At 40.6% G+C, this 16,596-nt stretch overlaps 1 protein-coding gene across 1 annotated transcript in view; it reads left to right on the forward strand.

Annotated features, from left to right (window-relative positions):
• Nucleotides 1–16,596, forward strand: part of Ylpm1 (YLP motif containing 1) — a 72,644-nt gene that overhangs the window by 24,477 nt on the left and 31,571 nt on the right. The window contains exons 5-6 of the mRNA XM_051149322.1: nucleotides 10,322–12,421; nucleotides 15,691–15,808. Coding sequence (XP_051005279.1) covers nucleotides 10,322–12,421; nucleotides 15,691–15,808 — 2,218 coding nt within the window. The remainder of the gene's footprint in view (nucleotides 1–10,321; nucleotides 12,422–15,690; nucleotides 15,809–16,596) is intronic.

Below are 16,596 nucleotides of genomic sequence, written 5' to 3' on the forward strand. Positions count from 1 at the left end.
ACAGAGATCTGCCTGCATCTGCCTCCCGAGTGCTGGGATTAAAGGCGTGTGCCACCACGCCCGGCCTGTTTTGTTGTTTTTCAAGACAGGGTTTTTCTGTAGCCTTGGCTGGCCTGGACTTGCTTTTGTAGACCAGGCTGGCCTTGAAATCACAGCAATCGATCTGCCTGCCTCTGCTCTGCCTCCCCAATTGCTGGGATTAAAGGTGTGCGCCATCACCACTTGGCTCCTACAATTCTTAAAGAGACTGCTTAGTGACTGTTATTCAGAAACATCTTTTTTCTCCTTTATAACTGAATTAAAAATAAAATCAACGAGAAGCTGATTAGTCAAGGAGATTGTGTTAGAGCAATTTATACTCTTAAGGAGACTCAACTTCTTTTATTATTTCAAGGGTTTTTTTTGTTTGTTTGTTTTGTTTTGTTTTGTTTTGTTTTGTTTTTTGGTTTTTCAAGACAGGGTCTCCTCTGCATAGCCTTGGCTGTCCTGGACTCGCTTTGTAGACCAGGCTGGCCTCGAACTCACAGAGATCCACCTGCCTCTGCCTCCCAAGCGCTGGGATTAAAGGTGTGCGCCACCACGTTTTGTTATAAATACATAAAGGAGGGAGCAGGGGCCCTGCCTCGCGTGGTGGTGCATGCCTTTAATCTCAGCACTCGGGGAGGCAGAGGCAGGTTGATCGATTGCTGTGAGTTCAAGGCTAGCCTGGTCTACAAAGTGAGTCTAGGACAACCAAGGCTAAACAGGGAACCGGTCTCGAAAAACAAAACAAAAACAAAACAAAGGATATGGGAAGCCACACTGGAAAAAAATGTTCTATGACAAAATTGATAGAAAGACAAGCTTTTAGAATGGAACTAAACTGGTTGACTAAAAAACATGACAGTAGAATATTTATACGTTCTGTAAAATGCATTGAAGATTTGCAGAAATCCAGATTGAGGCAGCTTTCTAAACTCTGAAGGTTTCTCAATGTGAAGTGACAAAACCGTATCACAGTATATTGTGTTGTTGCACACCAAGGGTGGTAGTATTGACACTCTGTGTGTGTTCACTTCTTTGGTTCTTGTAGATAAGTGTCCTTGTGCTTGTTAGCTGCCACATAAGTGGAATTTAGTTTCCCGGATCTTGTATTTTCAAATATGTATTTATTTATGTAGTTTACATATATGAGTACCCTATTTGCATATATGCCTTTATGACAGAAGAGGGCATTAGATCCCATTATAGATGGTTGGGAGCCACCATGTGGTTGTGGGAAACAAGCTCAGGACCTCTGGAAGAGCAGTCAGTGCTCTTAACAGCTGAAACATCTCTCCAGTCCAGAACTTGTATTTTTCAATAATGAAACTTTATATTGGAAGTAAATATAGAAAGGTACCAGGTTATTATATACAGCACTATGAATTTTCACAAAGACATGCTCATGTCATCACTACAAGTCAAGAAATAAAAATGACTCGTGTTTAAGTAGCCCTCCTCAGTGGGCTAAAGAGATGGCTCAGGAGTTGAGAGCACTTGTTGCTCTTGTAGAGGACCTGGGCTCTAGTCCCAAAACTCATGGTGGTTCATAACCATTCTTAACTCCAGTTCCAGGTGATCAAGGGCCCCCTGTCTGACTTCCATGGGCACAAAACCTGGACATGGTATACAAACATACATGTAGGTAAAACACACATAAAAAGAACAAATTTTTTAAAAGTCCTTTTTAACCCCCTTCTTAGTCTTTCCCCCAACCCAAAGATGACCATTGTACTGTCTTTTACACCACAGGTTGCCTATTTTTGAGCTTTATTATTAATGGGATAATACTTTACACACTCCTTTGAATATTGTATATTTTGCTTGATATTATATTGTGAGATTGTGTCATTTGTAACAGTCATTTCTGGGAAATAGTCCATTAATATGATTTTATCATAATCTGTGTATTCTAATATTGATTCAGTTATGTTTAAAACTCTGAAATGTGTCTTTGTTGCATTTATTAGTGTAATTATATAACTGTTTATCTTATGTGTATGAATATGCACTTGCTACAGTCTGCTGTGCAGGCCAGATGACAATTTGTGGGAGTTGGCTCTCTTTTTCTCTCAGGGATGGCATTCAGGCCATAAGGCTTGGCAGCAAGTGCCCACTGAGCCATCTCACTGGCCTGCAGTATATCATTTGGTGCAGTATATAGATTGACATGTGCCTGAATGCATGTGTATGCTTTTGTTTAGATATTCTGTATGTGTAGCTCGGTTTCATACTGTTTGTACTTTTTAAGTTTCTCGTTTTCACTTGACTTGTTACTGTCAAGATTCATCCATGTTGTGTGTTCATTCTTGTTCAGTTTTCCATTGTGTGGCTATATCCCAGTTTACTTAAAGGATTGGAATGCTTGATTGTAGAGTCTGGTCTGTACATGGTCTACACTGGTAGATATTGTTAAATTGTTTTTTTCAGAAAGGTGTTTCAATTTATCCTTTCAACTGTATTATTTCAGAGTATTTTGTTTTAGTATTTTTTTTAACCTCCATGTCAACTCTTAATACTGTTACACTTCTGAAATGCTAACTACCTTGGAGGATGGTTATTGCAGTTGTGATAGTAGTTGGAGTTTTGCAGTTCTTGATACTAGGAGAGCCATACTACTTTGCATTTGATTATCACTGGGTTAAACTTTCTCTCTATGAAATGCTAATTCAGGGGACTTTTTTTTTTAGACTGCATTTTTTGTTTTGTTTTGTTTTTTTGAGACAGGGTTTCTCTATGTAGCCTTGGCTGTCGTAGACTTGCTTTGTAGACCAGGCTGGCCTCGAACTCACAGTGATCTACGTGCCTCTGCCTCCCAAGTGCTGGGATTAAAGGCGGGCGCCACCATGCCCGGCTAGACTGCTTTTTTACTTAATGATTTATAGAAGTTTAAAAAAATATATTCTAGGAACCAGCTCTTCATCTATCATATGTATTACAGGTTTCTCAGTATGTAGCATTTATTTACTTTAACCCCTAGTTATAGCAGAAAAGGTGACATTGTTGACAATCTAGGTTTAGTGATCCCTTTTTAGTTTAAGTTTTACAGAAGAATTTGAAAGGATGGTGGAAAACATTTGAAGTTTTAACAAGCATTTTAAGTGTAAATTTACTTTATCAAATAGTTTGACACATAAAATCATAGAAGAAAATTGTCATGGTCCAAATTCTTGTGACAAAATATGTGTTAAAAGTCTTTCTGGGGGAGGAGGCCAGGAAAAAAAAAAAAAAAAGCCAGGTGTTGTGATACATGCCTGTAATTCTAGCACTCTGGGAGGCAGAGGCAGGTGGATCTCTGAGTTCGAGGCCAGCCTGGTCTACAAAGGGAGTCCAGGACAGCCAGGGCTACACAGAGAAACAACAACAACAAACAACAACAGTCTTTCCTGAGGGCTGGAGGGATGGTCCAGAGGCTAAGAGCTGCTCTTCTGAAGATTCTAGGCTCAATTCCTAGCAACCACATGGGGGCAAACCATCGAGAATGTGATCTGGTGCCTTCTTCTGGTGTGTAGGTGTACTGCAGGCAGAATACTGTATACATAAGAAATAAATCTCTTTTTAAAAAGTTTTTTTCTGAGCCAATGTGGGGGTGTGTGGTGATGGTGGTGCATGCCTTTAATCCCAGCAGAGGCAGAGACAGCTTTATCTGTCCGTTTCCTTCCCTTTATTACTATACTCAGGAAATGGACGTTTTGAGTTCACATTGTGCTTAATGAAGCCTCAAAGCAGAGTGTGATATTTTGGGCAGTTCTTAAGTAATGTTTATTTTACCCTAGTTCCATTCTCTTTGATGATTCTTTTTGCTGTTGTAGTTGTCTGTTTATGTTTATATTTTAAGATTTATTTATTAAGTATACAGTGATCTGCCTGCATGTATGCCTGCACGCCAGAAGAGGGCACCAGATCACATTACAGATGATTGTGAGTCACCATGTGGTTGCTAGGAGTTAAACTCAGAATCTTTGGAAGAGCAGCTCTTAACCTCTGAATCATGTCTCTAGCCCTTACTTTGGTCTTTTAAAGCATAATTAAGGCAAATTAATCTTAATGTGAATAATTAGACCTAGTATAAGGAAATTATGAAGTGTTTCAAATATGGGGGAAAATCATTAAGATTTCAATTTTTGTAAACTTAAATGATAGTTCATGATAATATACAACATTGCTCTTTTTTTCTTGTGCTTATTGTGTCTATTGTGTAGGACTGGGGGTTAGAGGGCAATGTGCTGAGATTGGGTCTTTTCTTCCATCATACAAGTCCAAGGATGACATGCAGGGTTATTAGCACCACATTTACCTACCGAGCTAACTTGCTGTCCCTATTCTTTTTTCACTTAAAATTTTTGTTTGTTCATAGGTAGGCCAGAAGAAAAACTCATAAAATATGTTTTATATATATAGCTAGAACTATTAATTTTTTTTTCTAAAACTAAAACTCTATACCTGATTGAACCCTAAGGGCTAATGATGTCCTTTGCTTTTGGTCCATTTTAAATTTTATATGTATGTATGTATGCTTTGCCTGCATTTAGGCATACTACATGGTGCCTGGTACTTACTGGAGGTGGGAGGGGGATTGATTCAGTGTCTCTCTGGCTGGCCTGGAACTCAGAGCCTGACTCTGACTCCCAAGGGCTGGGATAAAAGGCATGTGCCACCTGATCCACTGTGCCTGGTACTCTCAAAGTTCAGAAGATGGTGTCAGACTCCCAGTATGTGTTCTGGTAACTGCTCATGTCTCCTTTGCAAGAGCAACAAGTTCTCTTAACTGAATCTCTAGCCCAGTGGTTCTCAACTTCCCTAATGCTTCAGTGCTTTAGTTCAGTTTGTGTTATGGTTCCCTTAATCATAAAATTATCTCATTGCTATTTCAAAACTGTAACTCTGCTACTATTAGGAATCGTAATGTAAATTTCAGATATGTAGAGCATCAAAGGGGTCATGACCCACAAGTTAAGAACCGCTACTCTAGCTCTGGTGACTACACCACTGTTCAATTGTCAACATTCTGATAATAGCCCTCAATGTATGCTTGTCCAAGAAGTCTTAATTAAACTCAATAGGATGCACACATGGCTATGAAGGAACAGGTAATGCATGGTTAGAAAGAAGAGGTTCACTGGAAGCAGGGGGGGCAAGAGAAGGTAATGGGAGGTTATGTTGGGTTTTTGTTTTTTGTTTTTGTTTGGGTTTTTGTTGTTGTTGTTGTTGTTTGCTTTTTTTTCCGACACAGGGTTTCTCAGTGTAGCCTTAGCTGTCCTGGACTCGAGTTGTAGACCAGGCTGGCCTCGAACTCACAGTGATCCACCTGCTTCTGCCTCCTGAGTGCTGGGATTAAAGGTGTGCGCCACCACGCCCTGTGAAAAATTTTTTTTTTAAAGGTATACGGTCTTTTAAAAGATGCATGTCCCATCGTTGGTGATCTCTTAGTCATCTAGTAGTTGAGTAGAGTTTTCCTACTGGGCCATATTGGTCTAAATTTAAAACTGAGTTGAGCAAACAGGTTTTATCAGTGCTTTCTTGGTACAGTGCTCAGCCCTTTCAACTATTTTCATTGCCATAAACTTGTTTCCCTGAATGTCACGTGATAACCACACTATTGAAATTTGTTTCCAGTCCAACTCTAGGATGGTATGCTATCTCTGATGAATAAACCTCTTTTTATAAGGTGGTGATTTCTGGTACAGAATGATTGGCTCTTCCTGCTCTGAGCAGTCCCTCATGAAGAGCAGGGCTTGGGTGCTATGTTTCAGATTTTCCTTCAGCTTTGTTTACCTTGGCCTTGGTTCTTTCTTCCAGGCCTAGATTACGAGCACTTTCCATCCAAGACCACTACACACTTGAATGGCTTGTTGCACCTTTTATTTTGGAAAACTGAATAAACATTTTCACTTCTGTCTTCCCTTCGCATCTTTGATACTTAGGAATCTTGACCCTTTGGGGTTCCGCAGGCAGCTGTCACAATGTCACTTTATCCTCTTCCAGTGCCAGCACAGTTCTTTTGAAAGTTGTTGCTTGTAACATTTTGTTGTTCTTTCTCTTCCAGAGTTTAACAACAAGGGCCAAGGATATAGCTCAGTTGGCAGCATATTTCTCTAGCATGTAGAGGCTCTGTTGATTCTCAGCAACTCCACAAACTGGAATGATGGTGGACTCTGCCTGTTTATAATCCCTGCACTGGGAAGGTGGAGGCAAGAGGATCAAGTTATTCTTGACTACATAAGGAGTTTAAGGTCAGCCTAGGCTAGAGACTCTGTCTATAAAGACAAAGCAATACAGAAATTTTAAAATGCATCAAACCTAAGACTCTGGTTGACTACCTTCTCTTTATTGTGGGTTTATGTATGTTCTACTTTCTTGTGATAGGTTTATAAAGTATCAGGCAGGTAAGATGAACTTCATTTCTCAGAATTCTTTTTCATGTTTCTGATTATGCTGGTCCATAGGGAAATTTTTATACTTAGTATGACAACCAAAACCACTCAAATCCTTTTCCCAAAAAGAGGTCTTTGGCATAGTGTTTACTTATTGCTGATCACACTCTTTAATGCCCTGTAGCTTTAATACTAGCATATAAAGCTTATTGCTAACACATCTTCTAGTAGGTGACATAAAAGAAAACATATGAACCAAATATATTTGGTTCATATCTTTACATATATTCCAGTACATAGTGTTGAACTATGAACTAAGAAATACTCATAACTCTTAGATTTCTTTTCAAATTTTTAAAAAATTATGTGCACGGTTATATGCATATGAGGCCAAAGGATATCTTGGGGTTTGGGTTATCGGCATTTGTGAGTTGTGGATATGGATTCTGTGAACTGTACTCAGGTTCTCTGCAAAAACAGTACATGCAAAAACAGTACATCTCTTCAACCCCTAGAGTGCTTTTTCTTCTTACTCTACAAGACAGGGTTTCTCTGTGTAGCCCTGCCTGTCCTGGACCTTTTTTGTAGACCAGACTGGCCTCGAACTCAGAGATCCACCTGCCTCTGCCTTTGTGAGTGCTGGGATTACAGGTGTGCACCACTAGGCCTGGCACCCCTAGAGTTCTTATTTCTACAATTGGTCATATGGTCTTAGTTCTTGTCCTTGTACCTAGTTTCTTTTGGCCACCATTTCTTTACTATGTTTACTCTCAGAAGGCATCTTAGCTGATCCTGATTCTTTGTTGACCCACAGAGAGGGTCAAGACTTCTGTCATTCTATTATTGTTGTTGTTGTGTATTTTATTTTTATTTATATGTATGTGTGTGCCTGTGGAGGCCAGACGAGGATTTCTTGGAACTGGAATTGCAGGTGGCAGTGAGTTATCTGATATGGGTGCTCTGGTTCTCTGTAAGAGCAGCTGCCACTCTTAACTGCTAAGCCGTCTTCCAAGCCTGTTTTGTTTTATTTTGTGGGTGTCTTTGAATGATGTGTGATGTACATGTGGATGCACATGTATGGGTGTGTGTGTGGTATGTGTGTGGTATGTGTGTGGTATATGTGTGGTATGTGTGTGGAAGCTGATATCTTTCTTTCATATTTGTATTCACTGAGACAGCGTCTCTCCCTGAGCCCAGAGCTGGTTAATCTGGCTAAGTTAGCTAGCCATTTTGTCCCAGAGATTCCTGACTATACCTCCTGTGCACAAGTAGACTGCCATATCCACTCATCATTTATTTGTTGTTTGTTTGTTTTATGTGTATGAATGTTTGCCTACATAGATGTATGTGGACCTTGTGCCTGCCTTTTACCTGCAGAGGTCAGAAGAAGCTATCAGATCCCCCAGAGCTGAAGTTACAGGTAGTTCTGAGCCACCATGTGGATGCTGGGATCTGAACTCAGATCCTCTGCCAGAGCGAGTCCTAAAACACTGAGCTGTCTCTAGCTCCCAGTCCAGTTTGTAAGTGGGTGCTGGAGCTCTGAACTTGTCTTTATACTTGGACAACAAATGTTTAGCCATCTCTATAGCCCCTCCATTGACTTTAATCGTGGGGCATAGAAGTAGTAACAGCTGTCTTGAAGATTCTGTTACATTTCAAACATACTTTTTACTCAGGTGGCCCAGTGTCCTCCCAGAAGCTAGAATTAGTTGAATGTAGTGGTACACACCTGTAATCTCAGAAGTTACACTGACTAGCACGGCCATGGCTTCTAGGCCAGCTTGGAGTACATGGTAAGACCCTGTCTCAGACAGGATCAGTTACTCCCAACCCATGCAATACACTCCATTTTTGCTGACTCAGAACCTCAAAGTAAAACTGTAGTCTCAGCTTCCACTTCTTAGAATTAGTGTTCGTTTCCTGCTGTAGAAGTAGTTCCTCCCTTTGAAACCAAGACTTTTACATTAGCAAAGTCCAAGTGACAGAGATTGAGAGCTAAATATTTTGCTGAAATTACTTTTAATACTCATTTGTTTCCCACACAGTGAAAGAAGAACCCTTCATTACAGGCATAAAAAGTGTCGATTGCCCCTTAGTCACCTAAACCATAAATTTTGCCTTCTTCCTAATTGTTTCTTTTTCCACACTTACTTAATTCCCACTTGCTACAAAATGTTGCCAGTTCTAACTTGCTTTATGTCACTCACTGATCTTTTTTACATTTTCTTATTAGTCGTTATATTGCTGTTACTTTCTTCTTCCCAAATTGTTGATGATGAGTTCTGTAGGCCACCTGTGGTTACATAGTGAGGCCCTATCTCAAACAAACAAGATCAATTACTCTGGGAAACTTGTTTTCCCTTTATTTATTTTTCGAAACTAATCTTTTAAAAGTTGGGCTGTATTAAGTCACTTTTTTTTATATATATTAAGTCACTCTTAAGCAGTTATAAAGTAATTCTAAACTCTGTATTTACCAGTTGTGTTAATCAACCTTACAGAGATCCAAAGGCAGAAGTCTTTAACAGATTAGAAATGTGTTCTCTCAGGGTTATACGTGCTTAGGAACTGGGGTTCTTTATTGTTTGCTTCACCATCCTTTTGTGCATTGCCCATAGTTACATAGTGCGGCGTAGTTAATTTGAAAGCATTATTAAAAGGAGAAGTGTGAAGAAAAGGGACAACCCAGAGGAATGTCATTTTCAGTCCCTTTGCTAGAGCTTGGTGCAAGTTCTAGCTACAAGAGAGGTTGAAAACGTTTACTGTAAGACTGAAAGTGGGGAGGTTGGATTACAGTTGGAAGGGGGCATGAGTATTGGAGATTGGCACATGGTAGTGCCTTCCGTACAAGGCAAACAAATAAGCTCTTCTGGAGACTGACAGTTGCCCTCCTCTTTGCCTTAATTTTTTGCATGCTGTCTTTCTACTTACCCTTTTCCAGCTCCCTCTGCTTCAGCCACACTAAACCATTTGCATTTCCAAAGATGATAGGTGTTTTTCTGCCTTTTTCCCTCCTACATTGCTTATATCCTTGCCATACTATTTCTGTCATCATCAACACTGACATCTCAGAAGTTGCCTTTCAAGTCTGAAGCGAAGCATCTCTGCCCTATAAGCCCTTTGTAGGGCAGTGCTCCTCTCACCTGGGTATTCTCTGCCTACTGCCTTTTAACCTGTTGACATTTTATCTACGCTTATATTTTTTATTTGATTGTTGATTCTGAGGGCCCCAACGACATTTTATTATGTCTTATGTGTAACATACTTCCTATTGGAAGTAATATTTCTTTTTTTTTTTTTTTTTTTTTTTTTAATTATTTTATTTTTGTAAGTAATATTTCTTTAAAAAGTGGTCTATAGAAAACAAATTTCTGTCCAGACTTTTAAAAACTTCAAAGAACACTTTCAAAATGTGTGTGTGTGTGTGTGTGTGTGTGTGTGTGTGTGTATGTGTGTGTGTATGACATTTGTTACTCAAGATTTTAGTGCCAACTCCAAAAATATTTATAATTATATTGTATTTTCCTGTTATTTGTTCCATTCATGGTTTTTAGTATAATTTGATTCTAAAAGTACTCATGGTTATGGAATTTTTTTTTTTTTTTCTGTTAAAAAGGAGTGGACTATTCCATGTATCAAAGCACAGTACTTAAAATTGCTTTTTAACATTTCAGTAGATCAGTACCTGCTGCAGATTGGTTGAAGTAGGTTAGATAATGATGACATGATTTCTAAATCTAGACCTAACATCTTCCAAGCACTGCTGCCTTAACATTCAGTTTCTGATAGGTGACGTGGGATTTGCTAATTGACTGAGTCACTGCTGTAAACAAAGTCTTAAGGCAAGAGTGCCTTAAATAATCTACATGGAGAATTTTCTTTTCCTGCTTTACTGTCTTGAGTAATATCTTTTGTTTTACTTGTAGATTTGATGGTCCTCGAAGATTTGAGGATTTAGGGTCAAGGTGTGAAGGACCGAGACCCAAAGGGCCTCGTTTTGAAGGAATTCGCCCCGATGGGCCAAGACCCAGATATGAAAGTCACCCAGCAGAGGGCACTAAAAGCAAATGGGGAAGGATTCCCCGGGGTCCAGCATCTCAATTTTATATAACTCCCAGTACATCCCTAAGTCCTCGACAGAGTGGACCACAGTGGAAATGCCCCAAAACAACTGTTGGACAGCCGCATCAGCAGCAACCTAAGCCACAAGCAGAATCTCTTTCAGGAAACAAAGAACAATTAGCAGACACAAGTAGTAACCAGCAGAAGAATTTTAAAATGCAATCAGCTGCATTTTCCTTTGCTGCAGATGTCAAGGATACCAAGGCGGCTCAGTCAAATGAGAATCTAAGCAACTCTCAACAAGAGCCACCTGAAAGCCAAGTCTCGGAAGGGCCTATTGAGCCCTCTATTTGGAACCAGAATTCTCAAAGTATGGAGCCTGAAATGGACAAAGCCCAAGGTGTTATTCAGCCTGTATCCCTTGCAAATAAACCTGTACCTACTCAATCTACCTTTTCCTCAAAAGTAGGGAGCATGAAGGGGAGAGCAGCAGGATTGACTGCAGACAGTGATTTCAAACCTTTGGCTGCTGGTTTGCCCCACTCAGAACACATCCAAGAGAAAGAGCTTTTGCAGTCAGACAGCAGAGAAATTAGATTAGAAGGCAATAAAGGCTCATCCTACAGAGGCCCTGGGCAAAACAGAGTGGAAGATACACGGGATAAAGGACTGGTAAACAGAGGTCGTGGACAGACAATTAGTAGAGGTCCAGGGCTGGTCAAGCAAGAAGATTTCCATGATAAGATGATGGGTAGAAGAGAAGACAGTCGTGAGAAAACGAACAGAGGAGAAGGCAGCCGGGACAGGGTGTTGATGAGGTCTGGAAGCAGTCGGGATAAAGGACCAGGTGGCCTACAAGATAGCCAGGACAATAGAGCCAGCAGCCGAGAAAGGGGCCCACCTCGCAGTGCTGGTAGTCAGGAGAGAGGACCTCCTCGAAGGGCTAGAAGTAGAGAGAGAGTACCCCCCCAAAGATCTGGGAGCAGGGAGAGGGGACCACCTCGGGGGTCAGGCAGTCGAGAGAGGGGTCTAGGGAGGCCAGATTTTGGTCATGATAGAGTTCCATTTAGGCCAGAATCAGGAGATGGTGAGGAGAAAATGTATCCTTATCACCGAGATGAACCTTCTAGGGCTCCATGGAATAGAGGAGAAGAGAGAGGACATGAAGAGTTCCCGTTAGATGGTAGAAGCGCTCCAATTGAGCGAGAAAGACTCGATGACTGGGATAGGAAGAGATACTGGAGAGAGTGTGAACGTGACTATCAAGATGACACACTAGATCCGTACAGCAGAGAGGACAGGTTCTCAGCGCCACCATCTCGGTCTCATGATGGAGACAGGCGAGGCCCTTGGTGGGATGATTGGGAAAGAGATCAGGATATGGATGAGGGTTATGGTAGGGAAATGGACAGGGACTTAGACAGAGATGTGGATCGGATTAGAAGACCCATGGATATATATGATAGAAATGTGGATAATGAGTGGGACAGAGATTATGGGAGACCACTGGATGAACAAGAATCAGAGTTTCGTGAACGGGATATTCCATCTCTTCCACCTTTACCACCCCTCCCACCTCTTCCACCTTTGGATAGATATCGGGATGATAGATGGAGAGAAGAAAGAAATCGAGACCATGGGTATGACCGAGATTTTCGTGATAGGGGTGAGTTGAGGATTCGAGAATATCCGGAAAGAGGAGGAGATACATGGCGGGAAAAGCGAGATTATGTTCCTGACAAAATGGACTGGGAAAGAGAACGGTTGTCAGACAGATGGTACCCTTCTGATGTGGATAGACATTCCCCCATGGCGGAGCATATGCCATCCTCACATCATTCCTCTGAAATGATGGGTTCCGATACAAACTTAGACTCTGACCAAGGCCTTGGAGGGGTAATGGTTCTCAGTCAGAGGCAGCACGAAATCATTTTGAAAGCTGCACAAGAATTGAAAATGCTTCGGTAAGTTCACTCCTTAAGATCGTTTCTTTTAGTTGAAACATTTTCATGCTGCTCTTTTGTAAATGAAGTGGTGTTTTGTTGTTTGTTTGTTTGTTTATTTTTTCAAGACAGGGTTTCTCTGTGTAGTCCTGGCTGTCCTGGAACTCACTCTGTAGACCAGGCTGGCTTCAAACTCAGAGATCCATCTGCCTCTGCCTCCCGAGTGCTGGAACTAAAGGTGTGCGCCACCACTGCCTGCCTAAATGAAGTGTTTTAATGGAATCCTTTAAACCCTATTTCTTATACTTTGAATTTATATTTCTGGTTATTCAGTGCTGTTTTGTGGCTAGGATGGGTGGTTTGGAAACTGTTAATTATACACATATGTCCTAGGATGTGCAAATTGATTGCTGTTCTTGGCCGTTGTAGGTATGTTGCTGGCATGCTCTGAGTGTGCATGTCTCAAGTGTTAAGCCTCAACCTTTCAGGACTCTGGATTTCATGGGGCTTTGTATATTGAGCCTTTGTTGTTTTCAGTAGGCAGCTCCTGTTCTTTGGCATTGGATCTGGTAGGCTTCACAACTCTCTAGTCTTTGATGTACTGGTGGAAGGTGCTTTATTTTTCTCTGCTGGAGTTACAAATGGTTTAGCTGGGAGCATCTTCAGATTTTTCTGACTGATACTGTGTTTTGGGGATGTTCACCTTTGATTTTAACTGGAAGCAGGTTTTTCTTCCCATATTTTCTTAGTGAAGTTGAATTTTTTTAAAAAAAAACCTAAAGTCAACAGTGTGGGCATGATGTAATGTTCCTCATATAGCTACAATAGTAAGGTTTCTTTATTTTTGTTTTTGTTTTTTCCAACAGGTTTTTGAGAAAATAAATGGTTAAGTTTTGATAGATTCTAATGTGTTTGCTTCATCTTTCAGTTCTGGTCTCTATTTGTGAGTTATACCAACTGCAGTGGTAACTGAAACATTAGTACTAGCAAAATATGATGGCCGAGCATACCTGTAGGTAAAAGTGAAAGACACAAGGCTCCAGACGGTGGAACAGGGTCTCTGGGCTGTACAAGAGTCTGAAGCAGTCCCCTAGATGACTCGGGAGCATGATGTGAGGCTTGCTGAGGACACTGAGCTACTTGCTTTAAATTGTGGGCACTTTAAATTCATATCAACTCTGTGCTGGACACTGCACTGATCCTCCCATCCTAACCTTGTCTGTCCAAAGGCTTGAAAAAAAAATATCATTCCCATTTCACAAACAGCACTAAGACTTGTGAGGTCCACTTGGCTATTAAGTACAACTCGGAATTTGAACTCTGACTCTAAAATTATGTTATTATGGAGAACATAAAATTGGTTGGTGATTGGTTACTAAACTGCCAGTTTCTTTCCTTATTTAAAATTACCTTTTCATGCATTGTTGCTTTGCATAGAATTGCTGGATGAAAGGTGCTGCTTGCTTATTCATTCTCTCATTTTTTTCTTCAGCCTCTTCTAGGCAACAAAATCTAATCAAAACATATGGAATGGTGGATAATAGTGATCATAGTTGAGGACACATAGGTTATATTATGCTTTATAAAGACAAGGAATACCATAAGCAAAATTTATATGAGCCAGTAATAAGCCCTATGTATTTTGTGTCCATTTGGGTCACAATACTGTATATAAAGAGACATTTGTAAAAATTCTGGAGAGGTTGTACTGGATATTGTAAATATTAAAGGTGAAAATTGTAAGAAAAAATAAAGGGACTTTAGCTAAGGATTAAAATAAAAGAATGAATGCATAATTAATCTTTAGGAATACAGAGTATTGTTTTTAAGCATAGAGAGTGGTGAGTGTTCTCATCATCTAAACCACGTAGTAAACTAAAGGCTCTTAAGAGTCAGGCAAGTGGGGCTGCAGAGATGGCTCAGTGGTTGAGAGCACTGCTCCTCTTCCAGAGGAGCCAGGCTCCGTACCCAACACATACGATTGTCTGTAGCTCCAGTTCCAAGAGGGTCCACAGCCCTCTTCTGGTCTCCATGGGTACTGCATGCACATGGTACACAGACTTACTTGCAGGCAAAACATACAAAATAAAAAATACTGTAAAAAGAAAGTTTTTGGGTTTGGTGGGATTTTGTTTGTTTGGTTTGGTGTTTTTTTTTTGTTTTGTTTTGTTTTTTGTTTTTGGGTTTGTTTTTTTTTTTTTTTTTTTTGAGACAGGATTTCTCTGTGTAGCCCTGGTTGTCCTGGACTTGCTTTGTAGACCAGGCTGGCCTTGAACTCACAGTGATCCACCTGCCTCTGCCTTTCCAGTGCCGGGATTAAAGGTGTGCCACGCCCAGCTGTTTGTTTGTTGAGACAGCGTTTCTTTGAGGAGTCCTGGCTGTCCTTGAACTTACTTTGTAGACCAAGCTGTCCTCGAACTCACAGAGATCTACCTGTCCCAACCTCCCAAGTGCTGGGATTAAAGGTGTGCATTGCCACCACCACCCAGAATAGAACTGTTTTTTTGTTTTGTTTTGTTTTTTTTAAGGAAAAAAAATTTTAAGGGTCAGTTGAATAACAAAAATAAATGAAAGTGGGCCAGGAGGAACTTTGGAGTGTGGTGAGGATTGTGATGAACTGCTCCATTTAACATGGTCAGCCATGGCTCCGTATGGCTACCTGTTGACTTGGGAGAATCCAGACTTAAAATGTATTAAAACTCTTTAAAAACTCAGTTTCTACGTAAAATATTTCCTTTGTAAATAATGACAGCTAATTCAAGTTTTAAGAACTCTGAGGTGAGAGGCAGGTGTGGTGGTACACACCTTGTAATCCAAGTATGCGGGAAGTGGAGGCAAGACAATGATGGCCTCAGGGCCATGTGGCCAGATCGAGCCCAGCTGAGTACCTGGAGCTATTTCACCACTCCCCACAAACAACACAAGCCTCTTGTGAAAGCCTAAAACAAGACTGTATTTCACATAGAGTCCATTTTGTAACTTAGAGTATTGAGAAAATTAGCAAGAAAAAAATTGGGATTGGTTAAAAGAGAAATTCCAAGGCAGGTTGTAGAATCAGTCTTTGAAGATAATTGATAATTTATGATTTTAGGTCTTAGATGGCTGATGGGTTAGTTGTGTACAAGCAAGAGAGTGTTACACAGGGCGCTATGCTGTATGGGCTCTATAGCGTTTAGGGTAAGGGTTTTAGGTGTTTTTCTTGTGTATTTTTAAAATTTGGTTTTAATCATAGTTGTTTAGGGATGTTATAAACATGCTTTAAGTACAATGGCAGTTTTATTTGTTTACAGAGAACAGAAAGAACAGCTTCAAAAATTGAAAGACTTTGGGTCTGAGCCACAGGTGGCTGACCATCTACCGCCCCAGGACTCACGACTGCAGAGTACACCACGACCTGGGATCTATCCGGTATGGGAAACTCATGCTCAGAGAATGGGATGCTTTTGCTGTGTATATTCAGATGATGTTGGATTTTTTGTTTTGGTTTTTGAAACCAGGTTTCTCTTGTATCTCTGTCTGTATTGGAACTTGCTCTATTGACCAGAGTGGCCTCAAACTCAGAAATCTGCCTGCCTCTGCCTCCAGAGTGCTGGGATTAAAGGCATGGGTAACCAACATCTGGTGAGGATGTTGGATTTTTAAAACTCCAATAAGCATGAATTTTCATTGTTAAAAACATAAATTTTGGAAAAGTGAAAGCTTTGAACATCTTTAAAAGTACACATACGCAAGAATTACTCCTTTCCCTAGACTTTCTTGACAGATCAACCAAACTCACCTGAACTATGTAGCTTTGTGTTCACTGGATTCAATCCTAGGTACTGCAGTCTTCTCAAAACCCCTACAGTTTTAAAGTACAAGGGCAGGCAAGATGGTGCTATTGCCAAGTTAATAACCTGAGTGGGATTGTAAGATTTTCTGAATACGTGTGTGTGTGTGTGTGTGTGTACAAGTCTAGCGGTCAACTTGAGTTGTCTTCCTCTCTCTTTTAAAATTCCACATTTACCTATTTTGTGTGTTTGCGATGGAAGTGCATGCCATATTGTCCACGGGGAAAATCAGAAGATAGCGTTTAAGAGGTGGTTCCTTCCTTGTACCATGTGCATCCCTGGGGATCAAACTCCAGTTATTAGCTTGGCAGCAGGTATCATCTTGCTTGCCCTTGTTCTTTACAAATGCGTGTATGTGCTGGGAAA

This window comes from Acomys russatus, chromosome 1, assembly GCF_903995435.1.
Source record: "Acomys russatus chromosome 1, mAcoRus1.1, whole genome shotgun sequence".
In the NCBI taxonomy this organism is placed as follows: Eukaryota; Metazoa; Chordata; class Mammalia; order Rodentia; family Muridae; genus Acomys; species Acomys russatus.